At 34.9% G+C, this 21,724-nt stretch overlaps 3 protein-coding genes across 9 annotated transcripts; 2 read left to right on the top strand and 1 right to left on the bottom strand.

The window, feature by feature from the left end:
- Positions 1-264: 264 nt before the first annotated feature.
- NPGR1 (no pollen germination related 1) lies at positions 265-5,485 on the bottom strand. Of its 3 annotated transcripts, none has more exons than XM_022275812.2 (8): positions 4,961-5,485; positions 4,587-4,781; positions 4,388-4,463; positions 3,053-3,342; positions 2,681-2,942; positions 1,284-2,521; positions 993-1,140; positions 265-849 (listed from the first exon to the last, which is right to left on the bottom strand). In XM_022275812.2, exons 4-8 carry the CDS (start codon positions 3,242-3,244, stop codon positions 539-541), a joined length of 2,151 nt encoding a protein of 716 aa, XP_022131504.1. In that variant the 5' UTR covers positions 3,245-3,342; positions 4,388-4,463; positions 4,587-4,781; positions 4,961-5,485; the 3' UTR covers positions 265-538. The 3 variants fall into 3 exon arrangements, with proteins under 3 accessions (XP_022131504.1, XP_087983409.1, XP_022131505.1); XM_088127283.1 differs by having other exon boundaries at positions 4,587-4,848; XM_022275813.2 differs by lacking the exons at positions 4,388-4,463; positions 4,587-4,781; positions 4,961-5,485 and adding an exon at positions 3,793-4,363.
- A 2,292-nt stretch (positions 5,486-7,777) lies between these two features.
- Positions 7,778-13,146, top strand: ATCSA-1 (Transducin/WD40 repeat-like superfamily protein). 5 transcript variants are annotated; one of them, XR_002600634.2, is made up of 9 exons: positions 7,779-8,297; positions 9,846-10,100; positions 10,172-10,331; positions 10,992-11,161; positions 11,267-11,510; positions 12,105-12,259; positions 12,362-12,432; positions 12,570-12,638; positions 12,743-12,812. XR_002600634.2 is itself a non-coding variant. In XM_022275815.2 (9 exons), exons 1-9 carry the CDS (start codon positions 8,148-8,150, stop codon positions 12,855-12,857), a joined length of 1,419 nt encoding a protein of 472 aa, XP_022131507.1. In that variant the 5' UTR covers positions 7,780-8,147; the 3' UTR covers positions 12,858-13,146. The 5 variants fall into 5 exon arrangements, 3 of the variants coding, with proteins under 3 accessions (XP_087984009.1, XP_022131507.1, XP_022131509.1); XR_015792955.1 differs by having other exon boundaries at positions 12,732-12,801; XM_022275815.2 differs by having other exon boundaries at positions 7,780-8,297; positions 12,343-12,432; positions 12,732-13,146.
- Positions 13,147-16,365: 3,219 nt separating this feature from the next.
- LOC111004678 (Galactose oxidase/kelch repeat superfamily protein) lies at positions 16,366-17,831 on the top strand. Its single transcript, XM_022275800.2, has one exon. It carries the CDS (start codon positions 16,465-16,467, stop codon positions 17,632-17,634), a length of 1,170 nt encoding a protein of 389 aa, XP_022131492.1. The 5' UTR covers positions 16,366-16,464; the 3' UTR covers positions 17,635-17,831.
- The last annotated feature ends 3,893 nt before the right edge of the window (positions 17,832-21,724 follow it).

Genomic DNA, 21,724 nt, shown 5'->3' on the forward strand with positions numbered 1-21,724 from the left:
TTGCCAGTCATTTTGGTTCTTTGACTCTCATGGTTCAAACATCACAGATTCGCATCCAACAACTTTTATCTTTTGGTTTGCTTAACAAACAATGCTTCATCAATTAGCATACAAGCTGCGAGCATGATAATCATGTTTAGTTATAGATGGAACGTAACAGAACATGAAATTCGCTACAATCCTTGACTACTTGCTCGTTTCAATTTCCTATTCTGGTGATGAATGAAGTTCATGCTATTTTTTGGATCTTGTTAGGAAGAAAAATACTGCAAAAATATGCTATTTACTTGATACGCTACTAAATCCTTGATTCAACTATACAAAATCAGTTGATTTGTACTTGCAGAATTTGGAACTATTTCTCTAGCCTAAAATCTTGCAAGTGATGGTTTGGTCCAACTTTCCTTCAGCTTTGTAATTATGTGAGATCAAGAATGCTGAAGGAATGAAGATTGATGGAATATACTGGTGACACAACCAATGCCTTCAGTATTCTGACTTGGCACTCTTCCACTCCGAAGGCGAAAGAAATATTCTTTTAGACGAAACTCTGAGGAGGAGCAGAAAGCTGGAGTTCATGTGCAGCTTGAAAAAAATCTGCAGCTTGTAGCAATAGACCTTCCATTTTGGACAGCACTCCAAGGTTGAACCATGCTTCATGGCTGGTAGGATCCAATCTTACAGCATTCATCAGCAAGCTGCGTGCAATCGGAAGCGATTGGTTACCGCATTTCATTAACACTTCTGCTGTTGAGATGATACTCGGAACATAATCAGGATCGATTGACAGAGAGACTGAGAATGAAACAAGGGCTTCCTTGTGTAATGATCGAGCTTCAAAATACTTGCCTGCAACCATTCCAGTCAAATCCGACGTAAGCAAACATCGACTATATACTGACATGGATATTTAACTTGGTAGCCTTGCCAACCATTTCATTACTGAAGATACATTTAAGATGGTTACAAAGGCAAAAAAAAAAAAGCTTTACCTGTTGTATGCCAACCTCTGGGGCAATGAACATCTAATGATTTGGCTTTATTCAGACAAATTTCTGCATCCGCCCAGGAAGCAAGTTTTGCATATATGGCAGCCAAATCCTGCCAGGCTGCGCATTCCAAGTTACATTCTTTCGTTGCCTGCAAAAGAAATTAAAGTTTGAGAAGCTGTTGATCTCTTCCTGAAGTGGCAAATGGTAAAAGGAAAGTTCGTCAGGGCATGACTATCTGTATCATGGAGTGAGTGCAAGCATAATATAGAAGCAATATAGAGGCGGGGAAACCTCTAGCTCCAAGTCTTTCGATTGGTCAAAGTTCTTAGCCTGAAGCTGAAGTTCTCCACGTGCTTGAATTAGAGCCAGCAAGATTCTGTAGGTTTCTATTGCTTGCTTTGGTTGCTCCTGAGCAATTTTGAGTACAGCTTTCAGTCGAAGAAAATCTAATTGATCCGTCCTCTCAGCTTCATCCAAAGCAAAATCAACTATGGTTTCGGCATCCTTGAATCGCTGCTCAGCTGAAAATATGAGCGTCAAAAGCTTCCACCCTCTTCCAGAACCGTCAGCCACCATATTTGAGTATCTCATTGCGCTGTAGAAGGCAACATCAAGATTTCTCTGTACAGCATTTTCCAAGCTAATATTGAACATTACTTCTGGGTCATGCCTCCCACTGAGAGAAGAAACTCTTAGGGAGTTCAATGACTCACTTTGGAAAAGAATTCTTTCAGAATCTGATACAGAAGCTCTAGCTGAATTCCCATAGCAAACACCTAAATATTTGTGGGCTTCAGAAGTGAAGTGTTTACTTTCTTCACAGGCCATATCGATCATTCTACGAGCAATTTCAATTCCAGCACTTGCATATTTTGTGTCCTCTGAACACAATTTTGCAAGCAACAAAAAAGAATGAAAATGGGGTTTGTTCTTTACTTCAGAGAAACCGCAAACTTTCCTTACAAGGTTCAAAGCTGCTTCATTCTGTCCTGCTGCATTGTAACAAAGAGCAAGAAAGTACCACCTCTCAGCTCGACTAAATATTCCAGGAAGGATCTGCTCCACATGCTCAGCGAGTAATTCAAATTGTCTAGTGATAGAAAGCGCATAAGTCAGATGATTCATAATCTCTGGATCCCAGTTTATTTCCTGCATCACCACTTTCCTCATGAGTATTAACAACAAAAGGATTGCTTCTTCCACATTATTTTTAGGTGTTCTTGGACCGAATACATGGAACTTAAGCGGAAGGCTTGCTTCAACACCTCCATAAAGTAATGTGCCAACCAATTCTTTCTGTATGGCAGCCAACTTATTTGGATCTAAATTCCATGGTTTAACAAGAGCCCGGCGATAGGCGTTTACGGCCTCATCGAGATGGCCTCCCTTAGTCCACAAAGCAGGTAGTAGTTCCAAAGCTTTTTGAAGCATTTCCTGCAATTTGCAGTCTTCACCAAAGCACTCAGGCATTCCGTTGGGTAGAGCTGATTCCACCGTATCAAGAATTATCCTGCACTCTTTGGCAGACTCTGATGAACAGGAAAGAATTATGATCAATAGCACAGCAGATTGATATACAAGGGAAACTCTAATATCTATTATAACCAATCATGACGTAAGGTGGTTACAGAACATTGCCATCAAAATCAAATAAAACTATAGTAGGAAAAATGAGCAAGAAAATTTACCTATATATCTGCCAAGTTCCTCCAGTGATTTTGCCTTGAGTAAAATTGCTTCAAGAAGCAGACTAACAGAATGCATGGACATTACACCACTAGGGGGTGCACCGTCTCCTTTAGGACGAGGTTTTTCCTCCCTACTCTTTTCAGCGATTGCCTTTATCATTCTTGGCATTAAAGATCTAATGTCTATACCTTGAAATACCTGAAGGGCAGCATCAAAATTTCCTCTTTGATATTCAAGCCTCCCCAGCAAAGCTCTGGCTTCCTAATTAGACAGTGAATTGAATGGTATCTCATAAGAAGATGGAGCCAGAGAAAACAAGAAAATAAAGAGCTTATCTGGTCACGGAGATTTTAATAGAGAAATAAACGCACCTCGTAGTTTAATGAGAGGGCTTCTCTTAAAGTGGATTCAACTTCATCTACTTGAGAATCTTCAAATTTTGAATCCCAGTCTCCAGTTCTCGAGGAAAGGCAACTGGCCGAGAAATCCCTCGTTGCAAGTGACTCTGGTGACTGTGGTGGCTCTTCGAACTTAAATTGCTCTCCTGAGCAAGCGCACAGCATTTTTCCAGAATGGGCTGAGAACTTTGATGATCTTTGCTGATAATGCGATGGGAGATTCACTTTCTCAGGTAATTATTCTTCTCCCCCGTGGGTTTGCGCTAGAAATGAAATTACAAAATAATATCTGTAAATGGTTCGAGTTCATTCATGAACAAATTCAAGCCACCCTACGGAGTGATTGACTTGGAAATACAAATGTCAGGCAAAAAGGGTGTGTTGAGTTGTATTAGAACTCGGATTTAATTTTCGAGTAAACTAGACTGGAAAAAAAGACCTTCGTTTTACCATATGGGAAACGCCCTGTACAAGTTCTGCAATGAACCAGTGGGAAGAAGATGGAGGAATAGAAGCTCGGTAATACAAAAATTAGGGGCAAACAGTAACGTTTGATGGATGACAACGAATAACAAGACAATAGTGCGGGAAACAAGAAAGAAGATGAAATGGGCGACACGAGCAAGACGAGTGCAGATTTTTGGATTTATTCCTTAGAAGAAAAAAAATACTAAAACTCAGAATCTAGACGAGATTTTGAAATGGAAACCCACCACCGGGAGAACTTCCACTCTTCCCCAGTCTCCTTTTTTGGATTCTTAGCCTAAAGCAATTGATCCTTCTTCGTTCGAGCTCATCCAGTGCAAAGCATGTGATGGTTTTCGAGTCTGAGATCTGAATCATCTGCTGCTTACATTGACATGGGCTTTTCCTATTCTTCTCTCTTTTTTTGTGTATGATGACATTATTAGTGCAGAAAGGTCCTTTGTCTATGTTGGAATGGACCTTGTATCTGTAGGGGCACAGGTGCCTGGCAGTGTCGCAGATGCCTATGGATTCTCTCAGTCTACTCTCTCTCCACTGGTTTGAAGTTTGCCGGGTTCGGTTGCTCTTTAATCTTTTGATGAAAAAGTTCGTGACTTTATAATTTATTAAAGTTACCCAGAAGGCAGAAACTGTATATCCTATTCTCTACATACAGTCAGAAGCCAATACCACTCGGTTGATGATATCCGAGAAAAAATAAAATATTGAGTTTGAGTTTGGTGCAAAAATATTTTCGTCAAACAGCTAAACCAATTAATGATTTTTTGTCATAAAGTATGGGTTAAGCTTCACAAATTACTAAAAAAGCACCAACAATCTCACCTATTAATTTTATTCCAAGTGCCTTTCAAACAGTGGAGCGGCCGCTGATGGAATGAACAGCACGTGATATTCCCACCTGTCAGATTGAATCGAATGGGCGTTATGAGTAAAAACACTGTACAGCATTAAGAACAAGAATACTGTAAAAAAAAAAAAAGAAAGAAAGAAAAAAATGTCGCTTAGGCATTTAAACAAACACCTGGCGTTCGTTTACTTCAGATCATGGTTGCTAATCACTTTTTGACTAATCCTTGAACTTCTTCCTTTTCCCTACTACTTTTTGTTTCCAGACGTCAAACACGCTAAACGATGCAAAAACAGTAAAGCAAACTAATCACCGCCGAAAAAGGCGATTCAATTTCAAACTTCACCCTCGTTTCTCCTCCGCTTCGACCTAAAATTCAAAACCCAATCAGTTCTTTAAAACAGAACCACAGCAGAAAAAATGAAAACTCGAACTCCTGCAGCGAATGAACAATACAGTTTTGTCAACATTTCGAGAACAAACAAAGTTCATTATTAATGTCCACCAGATGGTCTGGGCCGAAAGAGTAGAGAAAGAGAGAGAGAAACCGAGAGAGGTGGGTCTGAGATTTGAAGTTGTCGCTATGCGCCATTTTTCAAAACGAGTTTCTGACATGAATGGGGTTGCGACTGAGAGCTTCTCTCCAGCGCTCTGCAACTCAGAATCCTTACAGCTCTGAAGGAAACAGAGAGCCCCACAAACCCATCGTTTCGAACATTTTCAGTCGATCAGTGCAGCATCATCTTCTCCAATTTGACCCAATTACAGTGGCGGTAGAAGCTTTGGAAAATTGACAATTATTATTGCCAAATGCCAAACATTATGTGGAAGACATTATTGAACAAGAATTTATGTTTGTTTGTACTGAAAATCGACCATTATAATGATTTGTAGTTGACCCATCAGCAAATAACAATCTGCGCTGTCAATCATAGGGCCATAGCATTGGGGCGTAGCCGCGCAAGGGTGGTTGCAAGAATTGCAATTGAGAAGCCCCGCTGACAGTTCACGTGATGGAGCATAAGTTTCCAAGCCTTCACACCTCACTTTGATGCCATTGTAAGAAACAATTGTGACAAAAATAGATGGTTTACATTTTACTTCATGTTTCAACTTGCTCCTTTTCTTCATTATGTTCTTTTTTGTCGTCTTGTTTATTTTGTAGAATATTGCAATTTGAATTTGACCAATTAAGTCATACTTGTTAGAGTATGTTGTATGAATGGATATTAAAATTCTCTTTTTGTAATAAGTACTCATAAAATTTTGGGTTTAGTTGAGGTTTATATAGTATTAAAATAGAAGGTCGTGTGTTAAAGGCGGATCCATATAGTGACAAATGAAGATGAGTGTTAAAGCATGTTGATATGTAATGAATGGGTGAGTTAAAGTGTGAAATATAATTTGCAATCTATTTGCATCCAATGATCGATTATAGGCTGGTGTGAGTGTTTGTAGTTCAAGATGAATCGAGAAAAGTTGCTCTCGTGGGAAGAGAGAAAAACAAAGTGACTAATTCTCGTATTTTATTTTATGGATTGAAAATTGCCCTTTTTGGTTGTGAATTGGAGGCGAGAATGATTGTTTAACAAATGTAGCCCGCCCGACATCTAGTTTATGTTAATGAAATTAATCTATGTGACTTTTTTTCTCTCTCTCTTGGTAGTGTTGTAATTAAAAGATAAAATTAAAATGAAATATTGTGTAAAATATCAAAATGAAGATAGAGCATTTAAAAAATACAAAAATCACCGACATGCTCAACACCTAGTTAAAGTATTACTTACTCTCCCAAATGTTTGAGGTAATTAAAATTTTCGCTCTTTTGTTGTACTAAGAAAACCAAAATCAGAAGAATCCGAAGAAGTGCTTAGTTTAAGAGGACTGAGTAAGAATTTTAGATGTTTCAAAGCTCTACTTGTACCTCACAGCATCGCAAAAAAACATGTCCATTCCCATATAAAATCTTTCCGTTGGTCTACTCCTCTTGTTCATTGGGTAGAGGATCTTTGGAGGACAAATTTTATTCCTTGAGGGCTCAATGATTTTTTTTTCCCACAAAAAAATAACAATAAATAAATGAATAATGGCTACATAATAATTTTTTTTTGTTCTAAGTATAAAAAATTATGGTAGAAGATTTGAACCTCTTATTTTACTGGAAAGAATTAGTAGATTCTTTAATCGAGTTGTTTATTTGTAACCTACCAAATCAACCGTTTTTAATTTAGGAGAGTAAAAGTCAAAAGTGGAGCCAAAACACCTACTTAAGAAAAAGTAAGATTAAATTAGTCAAATGCTTTATATTTTTGTTATTGACTTCGGATAATAACCTGTAATATTTAGTAATGAAACTTTTTGTCTTTTTAGGTATAATAAAAAACTCATTAGAAATCATAAAAAAAAAAAACTATTGATTCAATTATTTCGGTTTCGTCAACATGAGTCTAGCTTACCAAAAATTGATACACGTCTTTTACCAATAGGTCATGAGTTTGAATCCCCGCTTATTATGCTAAAAGAAATGTGGTTTCATTAAATAACAAAATTGCAATGTTGACACGTTACTTACCATGAAATTTTTTTTCTGATGTGAGTTGACAAGTTCAGACATTATCATGTATGATTACTTTAAACACAAATGTGAATCAAATTAGATCTTTAGACTCAAGAAAAGTAATTAGCATCTTATTTACTTAATTGTGTTAAGATTAAAATAAAATAAAATAAAAATGTATTAAGGTATGTCAAAAATAATAATTATAAAAGAAAAAAAAGTTAAAAGTGCCGAGACTAACATAAAATTTAAACTAATTTAATATAGTTTAAATTATAAGTTTATTTACCAAATTATGCTCCGATTAGATTGAAACCAAATTAAAATTTATTGAAGTATGAGAATAAAAATAGTTTATCTTATAAATTTATAATTTTTTATGGTAAAGTATCTTATAACTAAATACAAAAAAATGTCTAGTAAGTTGATTAGAGACGTATGTCAATTACCACCGAGCTATATTCGTTTTTGACAAAAAAATGTCTTAGTAAATTATTGAAATTTTAACTTTGTATTCAATAGGTCACCAAAATTTTAATGTGTACCTAAGTCTTTAATTTACAAGACACAATATGTATTTTAAAAATCTATTTAACACAAAATTGAAGATTTAAAAATCTATTAAATTCATCACCCATCGAATACACTTTTCAAATATTATTAGATCCAACTTTCAAAATACATGAACTAAAAGTTATAATAGCTGATATGAGCAATGGGCGAAGTTGAAATCCCCGGCTTATAATCTAAGCTTCGATCTATTTATTTATTTTTCTTTGTCAGATCAAGACAAGGAGTTGGCCCAAAACGTATCGTGTGCGTATTATGAAGTTTGGATCTGCCAGCGGTCGTCCCACGGAAGCCCAAATCGATCATCTTCCTTCTCTCCAACTCCCAATTGGCAATAATAATTGAGAGAGAGAGATAACGAAAGAGGAGGAGAAGAGAGCAGCGGATCAAGAGAAAGGAACAGTGGGTGGGGGACGAATAAAGTTGAAGAAGCTTCAATTGGTGGCCTCGGAATTGGGGTTTCGCAGGGTACATATTCTTGGACTTTGATAGCTTGTACCGCTCTGCGTCTGAAGGAATCAAGTGGGAGAAGATACTGTTGCAGGAAAATAGATAGAGAAAGCGACGAAGATACAGCGTTTTTGCATGAGGGCAAAGATGCTTGGAGAATGTGGAAGAATATTAGAGATAGAGAAGCGGGAAAACTCCGCCCAAATTCTTTCGCAAATCGTCTTAAATCCGATCGAATCAGCACTCTGCAACTTTCCAATCACAAGGACATTGTCTCTCCCCATAGAGGTTCCGTCAACTCACTTCAGGTAATCTTCGATTTTTTTCTTTATTTTTTTAATCATAACATATTGGGTTCTAATGGATTCAAGTTAACGAAGTTGGAAATTGTTCGATCGTATTATCTGAGTAGAATTTAAACCTTTTCATTGTCAACCCTTTTCTTTTTGGTGCGGGGTTATTTGTTTGTGTTTATTAACGGATTGCGAATTGGTGATTTCTGCACGATATGTTTAGTCTCACGCTTGTCATAATTAACTATGGTTCTCGGGTTGTGTTCATTTTTGTTAATTGAGCAGCGGGAAAAAGGAAAGGAAATGTTTAGTTTGTGGATTTTCGTTCAGTATTCGTTTCTGCGCGATATGCTTAGTCCCAAAGCTTCGAACCTGTGTAGCTGGGATTTTAGGTTTTATCGTTGTAGTTGGAATTTGATGTTGTCCGTTGATGGTGGAAGACCCATAACCAGAAAAGAGATTTGCCATTGTTCATTTTTTCTCGGGTTCTTTCTTCTTCTTCTTTTGTTTTCTTTCTTTCCTTCCGAGAAGAAGCCTAATGCTCCGACACCGTGAAGCTCAAACCGGTAGAGATAGAGGAGAGAACATTTAAGGAAAGAAGTTAAAATTGGTGAATGACCTAGGCACTGATTCTGAGAGGACGAATTATCAACAGACTAAAGTTTGTTGAAAACCCACAAAAGTGGCAGAATATGAAAGGTGAACGAACATAACAGAAAGTAGGGAACACAAGGAGCTGAAATACGTGGAAGTAATAAAAAGAATAATGACGATTGTAGTAAAATCATTCCTGAGATGGCTGTTTAATACTTCAACGTCTTAAGAAGGTCATTGTATGACTTTATGTTCTTGATTGTGTTCTCCTAAGCCGGTATCAGGAGTAAGGATGCCAAATTCCTTTGTTGATTATAGAGAATTTTAGTCATTTTGGACCTTTCTCAAAGATACTGAGTTTGTAATTGGACTTAGTCGTTTACTTTTTGGAAAAAACTAATTCTGTAAAAACCCCTAGTGGAGAACTGCAGAGGGTAATGCTACTTTCTTTAGCATTTTATCAGATCGACATTGGTGTCTTTTGTAATTATTTTTCCGTTGATAACTCTATCGACACTATTTTATATTTATTTTACCTCATCTGTTTCTCTGAATTTCAATATTCTTTTAGGTCGAGTATGGCCTTGTAGCTGAACCACCGTGGTTGGCCCAATGGTCAAAGAGGCAAAAATTGTAAAGCTATATGGTCTTTGAGGTCATGGGTTTAAACCATGGTGGCCATCTATCCTAGGATATCAAATATTCTATGAGTTCCTTGACATCAAATATTGTAGAGTCAAGCGTATTGTGCCCTGAGACTAGTTGAGGCACATGTAAGTCCGCTCGAATACTCACGGTTACTAAAGAAGAAATAGAGTTTGGCATTGGTGACATAATTTAGTGTCTGGATTTCTAAGCTTGATTTTTGTTTGATTTCATTCTTTAGTAGCTATCTCTGTTCAGATTTCATGACATGCTTATAAAACTAATAAGAGCTGCTAGCACCGACATTCTGGATCATGAAATCAGGTTGATTTGACAGAGCGGAGATATTTGTTATCTGGAGCATCAGATGCATCTGCTGCTGTCTTTGATATTCAACGTGCAACTCATTCTGAGGGTCTTATTGCAAAGCACCAATGCATTTTTGCAGTTGATAAGCAGCATGAACAGGGACATAAATATGCAATATCCTCGGCCATATGGTATCCCATCGATACCGGGTTGTTTGTCACTGGGTCATATGATCATCACATTAATGTCTGGGATACAAATACAACTCAGGTTGGCAACTTAGAGGTCATGTGGACTTTACACAACAATATTTGTTTTAAACTAATATTTCCATCTTATAGGTGGTCGTGAATTTTAAATTGCCCGGAAAAGTCTATAGGACGGCCATGTCCTCTTTGGCAACATCACACATGCTCATTGCTGCTGGAACAGAAGATGTTCAAGTTCGCCTTTGTGATATTTCCTCGGGGGCATTTTCTCACACATTATCTGGACATCGTGGTATGGTGATGGTCTATACTTTTAATTTTAAGAGAGTGGGTTGCCCTATTTAAGTTGTACCACATTGTTTTAGTTTCGAAGTGTTATAACAATTGCAATCCCTAATTTTAATCAATTTGTGGATCATATCCATACTTTATGATTTTGAGCAAGGATACGGTATGGGAAGCAAAACAACAGTTTAAGAGCTTGACAATTTATTATCCTGTAGAGTTTTTGGGCATAATTAATTTCACTACGGATCCTCACCCTCCCCAAAAAAACAAAAGGAAACTAAAATCAGTGCTACCTTAATTAACATAATTAAAGATATGACAAGGTGAGCAACTAGCAACTCTAATGCTTTCTTTCTAGAGAACATAACTGTAATGTAAAGAAAGAAAGATGAAACAGCTACATCTTATCTTCATCCTATTCCTACAGAAGTGATAAAACTAGAGGTTTATTGTGGTATTGAACTGTGGTCTATGTCCTTTGCCGTCTAATTTTTCTGTAAGATTATGTAGTACTTTGCCTGTCCTACAATTTGCACACCTGGTTATGGTATGAAATTCATTCATCGACCAGTTCTATCATGTTTTCTGTTCTTCTGCCTACCTTTTATTTTATCTATGAAAGTTTATATCTATAGACATTAATGTTGGTCTTATCATTTTATAGATGGTGTAATGAGTGTAGAATGGTCAGCTTCTAGTGAATGGGTTTTGGTTACTGGCGGATGTGATGGAGCAATACGTTTTTGGGACATTAGACGAGCTGGATGTTTTCGCGTTCTGGATCAGTTTCAGTCCCAGCTTGGGAGGCGTCCACCTATTTCTGCAACAAATAAGGTTCCCCTTCACTCTTCTATCTTCCACTCCATTTAGTTTGGCCCTCTTAGTATCCACCCGTTCGTTTGTTTGTTAGTTAACAATTGTCATTTTATTCTTTCTCAGCTATCAACATCCAAGTCCCTCTCGGCCAGCCAAGGATCAAATATGAAATCTCGCATGCCTCATAAGAAACTAGCCAATGGAAATGCAACAAAGCCATCATCTATAGGTAAACTGCCAGCTAAGGGATCCACAAGGCAAAGGCTACACCCAGGACTTTTCTCCAGTCAGGATCGATCTATTGCTCACTTTGGTGCTGTTAGTGGATTAAAAGTGACTGAAGATGGCATGTACCTTCTCAGTGCAGGTCTGGTTCCTCTGTCAACTTTTTCCAACCAAATTAATTGCAGTTTAATTCATTATATTAATATTTCTAGAGTTAATAATCTGTAGAAAGGTGTGGTTTCCCTGAGTAAAAGTGGCTGCAGGACATCATGTTTAGATGGAGGAAAAAGTTAGTGAATTGTTGAGGCATGAGGGAAATTTAGAAAGAGATTGCCATTAGGTTTTGATTAAAAAAGAAGACATAATTGGTAGCCATGTACCTACATCTTGGTGATAATGATGCTGATAGGTATGTTGTCATATCAACAACAAGATCTGCATTAATTCTATTCTAACAAATAATGATTGTTGGAGGATTAAATTAGACCCTCTAACCTGATATGAACTGTTTTGTGATATAATTAGATCTATTGATTGCCAATTCATTAGCAATCTCATCTTGTTAGGATTTTCTTTTCCCACAATCAGTTGGAGTTGAGGTGGCCATGTTGTAGTATTGTATGCCCCAACCACTCCCGCCCCCACACCAAAAAGAAAAAAGAAAAAAAAAACAAAAGAGGACAAAACGATACTGATGCAAATCTGTATTCGCTCTTCATCTCCATTTTCATTCCAGGTTCTGATTCAAGGTTAAGGTTGTGGGATGTTGAATCTGGGTGCAATACTCTTGTAAACTATGAAACGGGCCGGTTACAAATCAATAAGCCATTGCAATTAGCTACATCTCAAGATTCAGCCCTTGTATTTGCTCCGTGCATGACAACTGTTAAAGTACATACTCCTTCCTATATCTTTCAGTTTGTTTCTGTGCGTACAGCTTACATATGAATCTAGTTGACTTCTTGAACTTTTAGGCATTTGATATGTGGACAGGGAAGACATCCCTGACATTCAGCGGCCATTATGAAGGCGTGAACTGTTGCTGGTATAGTTTCACAGATCAGGTACGACTGTCGTTCTCTTTCCGTCTCTGCATTCATCAATCATATGCTGCAGCCATTATATTGATTCAACAGAAATTGGAAAGTCTGTCAGTGGAACAAATTATAAAGTTGTTTCAAAGTTTAGCAATGTGCCTCAGGAACTGTACACCGGTGGCAACGATAGGCAAATTCTTGTCTGGTCTCCATCCCGGAACTCTACCGAACTGGTACGTCTTCTGGACTCGTATCACTGCATGGAGTCAAGTTGACTCTACATTTCTTTCCAATAATACGAGCGATGGTAGCTTATTCCATTTCAGTGGACACGCAGGATTGGGAATCCACGGCAAACAAGGATAACTGGAGCGACTGATCGTCGTCGACAGGCGGGAAGTTCAGTCTCAATGCTGATGCCATCCTTGAAACTCTGCTCGCCATGTACATAATATTCCAGACGTGTATCATCTTTCAATGGATTCTACGGTCTCTCTTTCAAACGTGCACTATGGGGCGGGGACTCGGGAAAAGTCCACCCCTTTGTTTCATTTTGTAATTTCCTCATGTGCAGCATGTTGTGTTGGCTGTGTAGTATTTTTTTTTTTCCGTTTCATTTTTCATCGAGTTTGGTAGCTTTGTTTTAATTTCTTGGATTCGGGATCATATGATTGGAAAGCTTGGGTTTGTTCTAGAACTATACGTCATGATTTGGAAAAAGAGAATTATATGGATTGTAAACTTGATCTACCTTTACCAAAAGGAAAAAAGAAAAAAGAAAAAAACAAATCAGCCTTTTGGCATACGACTTTGTTTGGAAAGGCAACGTGCTGTAGAAAAAGTTGAAAAGAAAAGGATACTCGTTGGCGGTTTACTTAGAGGCCAACCGAGCAACGTGCAGGGAAAGCCATGAGTTTAAGCTATCACAGAGAGACACCAAGCAATTTTGGTCCCCTCCAAAATTAAAATAATAATAATAATAATAAAGAAAAATGTATCACGAAACCATCAATATACAATGGCTTCTCAATTCTCATCGGCTCATGCACATGCATCCAATTGCTCGTATTCAAACAAATACTTATTACTTATTACTTCAGGCTCCTATAAACTCGAGTGTCGAAGCTCTTTTCTTTCTCTTTGTCGATTTTTCTAATTTATTTGAATGGAACAACAAAGTGGAAGTCATACCATATGAAGGAAGTTCTATGGAAATAAGAAAACCCACCACTAATCTACTAAAAATACCACTACCCTTAAATTCCTCTAATTCTTAAAATGTGGAAACACTTACATAAACTAACACATGTTTGTACTAATTTTTAACACTGACGCATCCGGAAAAATTTGAGATAGAAGTCTCTTAGGTTAGAGTAACAGCCTACCACTCGTAATTAAGAGTAGAATCATGACATTGAATTGTCTAAGATGGTTGAATCTTGACATAGTGCATCAATAGTTAATACAAAATTAATTACTAGTTTAGACTGTTGTACTAAGTTCAATACATATCCAAAATTTTTTGCATCAGGAAGAATTTGAAATAGAAGTCTCTTGGGTTAGAGTACTAGTCTACCACTCGTCATTAAGAGTAGAATCATGACATTGAATTGTTTAAGATGGTGGAATCTTGACATAATGCATCAATAGTTAATACAAAATTAATTACTAGTTTAGTATGTTGTACTAAGTTCAATACATATCTGTATCAAAAAAAAATTCAATACGCATATCTATAAGTTTTTAGAAAAAAAAAATTCAATATTCATATGTGATTATTTAATCGCCAAAGTATAATTAACATAAGATTATTATGTAGAATTTTACTTCGTCTATTTTCAATTATATTAACAAAATTCTAATTCTATTCAATTGAAAGCCTTGAAATTTGTTGCTAGACTTAATAAACTATGAACTATCTTCCTTACCCAAATAATGCAATTTTTCTTAAAATTAATTACAAGTTAAAAGGGAGCATTTTTTTTTTATCTCTTTAGTTTAAAATCAAAAGGAACATTGAGGGAATGAAAAATTTCACTAAAGTTTTATTGAATAAAATGTTTAACCCAAAAAACGCAATAATATGATTTATTATGCCAAGGGTAAATTATGACAATTTTTGGGAGTATGAAAATTTGTTTTATAGCAAATAAGAGATAAGAGACCTTATGGTGAGATGGTTCCCAAAATTCCTTCATTTTTATCTAATTTTTTCTAAAATATAATTCAAACCTTTTAGGATTTAAATATTAAATTTCTACAATATTAATAGTTTACCAATTAAATTTATAATTTTACCCTTTTGCTATCTTTAACATCTGTTTTTAGTATAGAAATTTTTTATTTTGAGTCAAACTAAAAAAATATATATATATAATAATAATAATAAAATCTAGTAAGTTTTTTTTTTTTTTTTTAAGCAAGTAAGTTTGTTGAAATTTCACTAGTAATTATCTATTTTCTTTTTCTTAAGGATAACTATTAATTTTTTTACAAAGCTTGAAAAATAATTAAAATGTGTTTGATATGTTTTATGTACTTTTTTGAAATATAGGTCTGATGTTGAAATATTCCAGCGATTGATAAGTGATAGATCATGACAGATATTTTTTGATATCTTCACCAATATCTCTATGAGATGAAAACTAATCAGTGAAAAACAAAATATAGATATTTTATGATATTTTTATCAACTCCCAATAATATGATTCATTTCTATGATATTTTAATATTTAATGTCTATAATGTTGCACTGGAAGTGAGATAAAAGAAGCGACGTGAGTGGAGTCATTTGTGTCAAATCATTTGGATATGACCACTCGATTGGACCAGACTAAGCTGAACCGAACCTGATCGAGCAGGTACACTAAAACCAATATAATAATACTTCGTGTATAAATAAGAAGATAGACCGGAAAGTTTTACAATTTTACATTTTGGACTTAGTGACGTAGTCTCCATCGACCAACAAATCTCTTATATGTTTAGATGGTTATCGTCAAAATATTTGACATTGGAGTTCGAATCTAAATCATACATCAATATATAAATCAACAAAAATAGCATTTAAAAGGCTAAAAAAGTGAAACTTTAGATTAGCTTAAAAATATTAAGCGGAGTATGATGGAAAGTCTATCTGTAGACTATATCTCAACGATCTTCTCTGTCCATTGAGAAACATATTGAAGCCATAAACCTGAACAAGGAGTACGCTGTGGCTTTATCCACAACATCTTAATATATAAGTCCATGAATAATTCCTATGAATGCTATATGTTAATAAGTAATTACTATTTTTTTTAAAGAATTTTACTATAATTATGGTTAGATATCTAATATATGAATTAAATTTATTACCTATGAGTTTAAACTTTTGGATTGAGTGGTGATTTATTCACTTTTAAGATGATATTAGAATAGGAGGTCCTATGTTCGAACTCCTCCATTGTTGTTTCCTATCTGTTAACATATAGTTATTATCATAAGGTTGAAGAAAAGAAAAAAAAAACTCAAACATAATCCCATTAGTTTAAAGTTTATTGAATTCTATTTTGATCTCTAAACCTATAGAGATTTGTTTTCATTTTAGTTTATAAACTTTCAAAATATATATTTTAATCGGTTAACTTTAAAATAATTGTTATAGTCTCTAAACTTTTGGGAGATTGTTATATTATTTTGTCATCTAATATTTAAGTAACCTATTTGATTTGAATACATTTATTCACTTTAATTCGTTAAAATACATATTCAAAGTTTAGTTATTAATAAGTTGAAATTAAAAGGGAGAAAAACACTGGAATAGTTAGATTTTAAAGTTTAAAGACAATAATAAACCTCGCTAAAAAATCAAAACAATTTTGAAAGTTTAAATCTTAATTAAAAAAAAATAGCATATTTACGAATATTTTAAAGAAAAGCGAACCATTTGATATTTTTGTTTTCTTGTAAATTAATTAATTTTGCCCTTTGGTATGTAAAGGGCGCCCCTGCATTCATCTTCTTCTTAGCCCCTCTGCAGTTTTTGCATCTCCATTACTGTGTTTCAGAATTTCAGATATGAGAACCAGAGAAAAATCCCGGAGCTTCAAATATCTTTCCAAGTTCAGTGTCACCGCCAAACACAAGGACGTTCCTTCTCCGGCGGCCTCCCTGTCGCCGGGAATGGATCCCGGAATCTGGAGCCAACTCCCGCCGGAACTTCTCGATCACGTACTCTCTCTTCTCCCTCTCAGAACATTTTTTAACCTAAGATCCACTTGCAAGCATTTTGATTCTCTGTTGTATTCTCCTTCTTTCGTCTCCAAGCATTCGGATTCCTCTTTCTCTTCGTTCCTCTTGCTCGCGCATCCCCAATGTTTCCGCCAGTTCCCTCTGTACGACTCTGCTCTCGGGACTTGGCGGAGCCTGCCGATCTCCGTTTCCGTTTCGGTTCCCTCCGCCATTCCTTCTACTGCTCTTCTTTCCACCGCTAATGGCCTTGTTTGCTTCTCTCTCCGCAATTCCTGCTCCTTCGTTGTTTGCAATCTCTTGACCAAATCGTCGCGAGTTATCGAATTTCCCTATTATCCATTCGCATTCGAGCTCCTGACGTTGGTTTCCGTGCCCCTAGGGTACAAGATTTTCACGCTCTTCCCCGGTTCGTCTCCTCTTTCCGCTCTGGTCTTCGATTCTAGGGATCATTCCTGGCGGAAATTCGACAATTTCGAGCCGATTCTCGGGGATAAGCATCGCCAAGAAGCTGCTTGCTATAAAGGACGTTTGTATTTCGTTACGCCAGAACCGTTTTCTATAGTTTCCTTCGATTTGGAGAATGGTGAGTGGGAGGAAACCGATATCGTAATGCCTGAGGAGCTCACGTTTGTTCGATTGGTGAGCGATGGAGATAGGAAATTGTATATGATCGGTGGAATTGGGAGGAATGGGATTTCGAGGAGCTTGAGATTATGGGAATTTTCGGAACAGGGGAATTGGTTGGAAGTGGAAAGCGTGCCACAGATGATTTGTAAGAAGTTCATGTCGATTTGTTACCACAATTACGAGCATGTGTACTGCTTTTGGCATCAGGGAACCATCTGTCTCTGCTGCTACACCTGGCCGGAGATTTTGTACTACAAATTTTGCCGGAGAACTTGGCATTGGCTTCCCAAATGCCCTTCTCTACCGGAGAGATGGAGCTGTGGTTTCAGGTGGTTTTCTTTTGTTCCAGAATTGTATGCATCTGTCTGATTTGTTTTCCTCTTTGATTCTCTGATTCAGATTCAGATTGCTATGTTCTATTGCCAATTTTGTTATTGTTTTTGTCAGTCTGTAATGTGTTTGTAGAAATGCCTCAAAGAGAGTTCTTGATTCTGCCAGAGGCTTTTCTGCAGACAACCCATTTAGTATGGCATTATACAAAAGCATTCAAGTTCCAAACTTGCAAATTTTCAGTTTACTTGACTCTTTCCAGAGTTTTTGGGGGTCTTTGAATCTGATCGCAATTGCTGTTTCACTTCCCAGAAAAGTTTCAGTCCAGGATAAGAGCTATTGACTTTGGTAGTTGAATTTGTGGAATGAAGAGTCAAAAAGTCAAAATCATATGGGTTTGCTTAATTTGGATTACATATTAACTACCAACCATAAAACTAGAACCCGGCTACTCCAATTCAGGTTTTTTTTTTTTTGGAACTATTTAAATTTTTACCATTATTGAGGATGGGTGACTTTGATCTATCTTTTAGTCTTAGCAGTCTATTTCTTTTTTCTTTTTTTTTTATTAGTAACCTTTGTAATGTCAAATCACTTTCTTAATAATCTTCTCATATTAAAAAGAAAAAATTCAAAAGTAATCCATTTTTAAATATATTTTTTAGTTTATTACAAAATCGGGTAGATTTTTTGTTCAATACTTTTAGTTATCTAAAATTTAGAAAGCTATACTAAACACCTTCTAAATGAGTAATTCTTCTAAAATTATTGATAAAAAGAGTTTTTTCATTTAAAAATCACATTTTTCAAAAGTTATCTCAAACACTATATATTTAACGCAACTCACAAGCATAAGCTTCTTGACTTAATAAACTTATAAACAAGTGATAGTTTGATTGGTGATTGGAAAACAAATAATTCATTTATATCTTTTTTTTTTCCTACAAAGTAAATATTTTAGTTCAAATATTATAAATTTTGTATAATTATTATTTATAATATTATATAATTTATAAAAATAAGATGAATTTATAATATGAAATAGTATACTTATCAAAAATATAAAATTTAAAAACATTAAAAAAATATATAATTATTATTTTCAAAAGTTACGAACTACAAAATCTATAAATAGTTTTAGGAAACAAATTTAAGTCCATTTGATTTGGCTGGAAAAAATAAAAATAATTTGATAACTCTTAATTTTTTTTAATATATTTCTCATATATGTCACTGAAGTATATCACTTTGATCATAACATCTTTCTTTTTTTAAATAAAGAAAAGATGAAAATTCGATGCCGAAGGCAATTAGGGATCTTACGTTATGTCGGCCTATGTTCCATTCTTTAGACTGTTCGTTAAAACAGTAAATAAAATACCTAATTCAGATATTTATAAACTCAAAACGGTGACTCTGAAATGTGCCATTAATGCAACGATAACTATAATGGGCCAAAATTGTCCTTCAGAAGTTGCAGCGGCTTTCTTCATCTGCTTAATTTATTGCACCACAAACTTTACGCCAAAAAGTACCTAAAATAAAAGGCAATGGCTAACGGGGGGTCCCAATTTCACGTAATTTCCCTCTTATTAAATTGATAAGACATATTTTGTGGATGACAACTTGATCAAAGTCAACTTTTGTGGAGGGAAATTTTTTTTGGGCCAACTTGGATTTTTATAAAGCATTGACAATAACAATGATGAACAAACAAACAAAGAAAAGGAGAAAGATGAACAATTAATTTCCATAGAAAAATAATTGCGTATTGAAAAACATGGAAAAGTTTGAATCCATCAAACTTTTTAATTAGCGTATGGGTGAAATTTCCAAGGTATTGAAAGTAAGGATAAACATATGTTTTAGTTTTCGGTGTTTTGATATTTTCTCAATCTATTTCTAATTAGTCAAAAAATTTTAATTTTTGTATCTTAGTGGTTGTGTGTTGATAGTTTCTACGCAATAAATAAGTGAATAGAGTCGGTACATGGATTTTAACCGTTTATAATTTAATCTCTAAATTTTAGTGAATATTATAACTGATTGACGATAAACTTGCGTAACATAATATATTGTGAATTGATAGAAATTTAGATGAGAAAAAAAAAGTCATCAAAAGAAAGAAAACTCTAAGTTTCTACAATTTTCTTAGAAATTATAAAGGAGGAATTAGGAAATCCCTTTCTTATATGACATTTTCTCTTTTTAAATTTTCTCAAAATTAATTTCTTAATTAAAATACAACAACATGTGAAGTAAAGATTTGAACTCAAGACTTTTGATAACCAGTTGACGAGAGCTAAGTTTTAAGCTTTGACTGATGTGATGTGCATTTGTATCATGTATGGTAAAATAAACCCAAAAGAATTAGTAATGTAGTACTAAGCAATTTGGTCACGACATTGCTGTTTGTTATACTTACCATAGCTTGATGAATAGGCAAATGAAGCAAGCAAAATGGATGTAATAGAAGCCTAATCTAAAATATACGAAAAAAACCTATTTTATCGAGAAAATATGAGTCAGACTCATTTCATAAGGTTCAAATTTTTATTTTCAATTCGTTTGAAAATGTAAGTGTTGGATAACTGTTATTATTTCTTGTTTCTATTTTTAAGAAACATTTTTAAAATTTTGTAACAAAATTATAAAAGGATTATTTTAATATTTTATTATAAAATGTATAATAAATATTGAAAAATAATCCCATCCTAGAAAACTTCATAATTTAATTATAAAAATAAAAGTTTATATAAATTTTTTACACTTCTAATCTAAAATCTCAGAGAACATGAAATAAGTACCAAATATGTCTCGATTTGATTTTCAATAAAAATAAATAGTTAACCCATTCTAATTTTATTTTTGTTGACTAAAATAAAAAACGTGAAATATGTAACATGCAACGTTATCAAACAAGCTCTTTGTTTAGATAACCAAGATTGTCATCTTCCACCCATAATGGATCTCCAAAGGTAGAAAATAGGGAAATCCTTACAAATGGCTAGTTACATTAATAGCCAAAGTTTTTCTAAATGAAGTTTGAAATACATTTTTGGAGTTGAACCAAACTGGGGAGCAAGGCCCATTTCCCTTCTGATGAAGGTCCAACACTTTCTGCCCAAGAAGATTGGGCCCAATTCTTCTTTTCATGAAGGCCCAAGACGGTCCGCCCACTGGTTGGCCCATTTTTCATCCGTAAAAGCCCAACACCTTCTGCCCATATTTTAACCGAATATACTAAAGTTGAGGGAGGAAATTATTGTAATTAGAGGCAGATTTGTGTAGACAAAATGGAAGGTTATAACAATCCTTTCTGATTCTGTTTAAGCCAAGTCCCAAAAACTCAAACCCAATCCCATCTCTCCAAATGCATATGGATTTGTGTTTGTTTATACCTCTTTTTTCTTTTCTTTTATATATATATATAGAGTTGAAGGTTCAAATCTCCCACCACATATTGTACTATGTTATTTGTTAATAATATTTGACTTGAAAAAGTATAAACACGAGAATAACTTTATTAGTTTCTCTGTCTTGTTACCTTTTAATAGGAAACGACTTTAGTGAAAATTTTGATCAAATAATATGTTGGGGAGTACGACAATAATTGTATATTGAAGCCAAAGCAAACATAGCTCACCGATAATTGACATATATCTCTAAAGAAGCTGTAAGTTTGATTCCCCACCCCCACGTGTTGTACTAAAAAAACAATTCTATATTGAAGATGCAACTTTGGGATAAATGTAAATAATTTAATAAATAAATTATTAATGAATGGTAGAAAATATAAACCAACATTGTTGGGCGGTGTAAAGCGATCTTCCATGTGAGAAGAGAAAGAGAAACGATTGAAGGCTCAAGAAATAACATCTCATACCTTAGGCTCGATGAATCATGCTTCAGAACCTTATCCAATATACCTTGGCTTTAACCAAGGTCGAGCAGAGATATCAATAAATGATACTATTATCAACTTACCTTGTTGTCCACCATAACATGCCTAGATATTCGCAGTCATGCTTAGTTACCATTAAGTTGGTCTCATACTTCGTTATTTATAAATACAGAAATAGAATTCTTATACAGATATACGAATTTGATTGCTCGTTTTGAGATCATA

This window comes from Momordica charantia, assembly GCF_013281855.1.
Source record: "Momordica charantia cultivar OHB3-1 chromosome 8 unlocalized genomic scaffold, Mcharantia_2.0 BLBB01000008.1, whole genome shotgun sequence".
NCBI classification, from domain to species: Eukaryota; Viridiplantae; Streptophyta; class Magnoliopsida; order Cucurbitales; family Cucurbitaceae; genus Momordica; species Momordica charantia.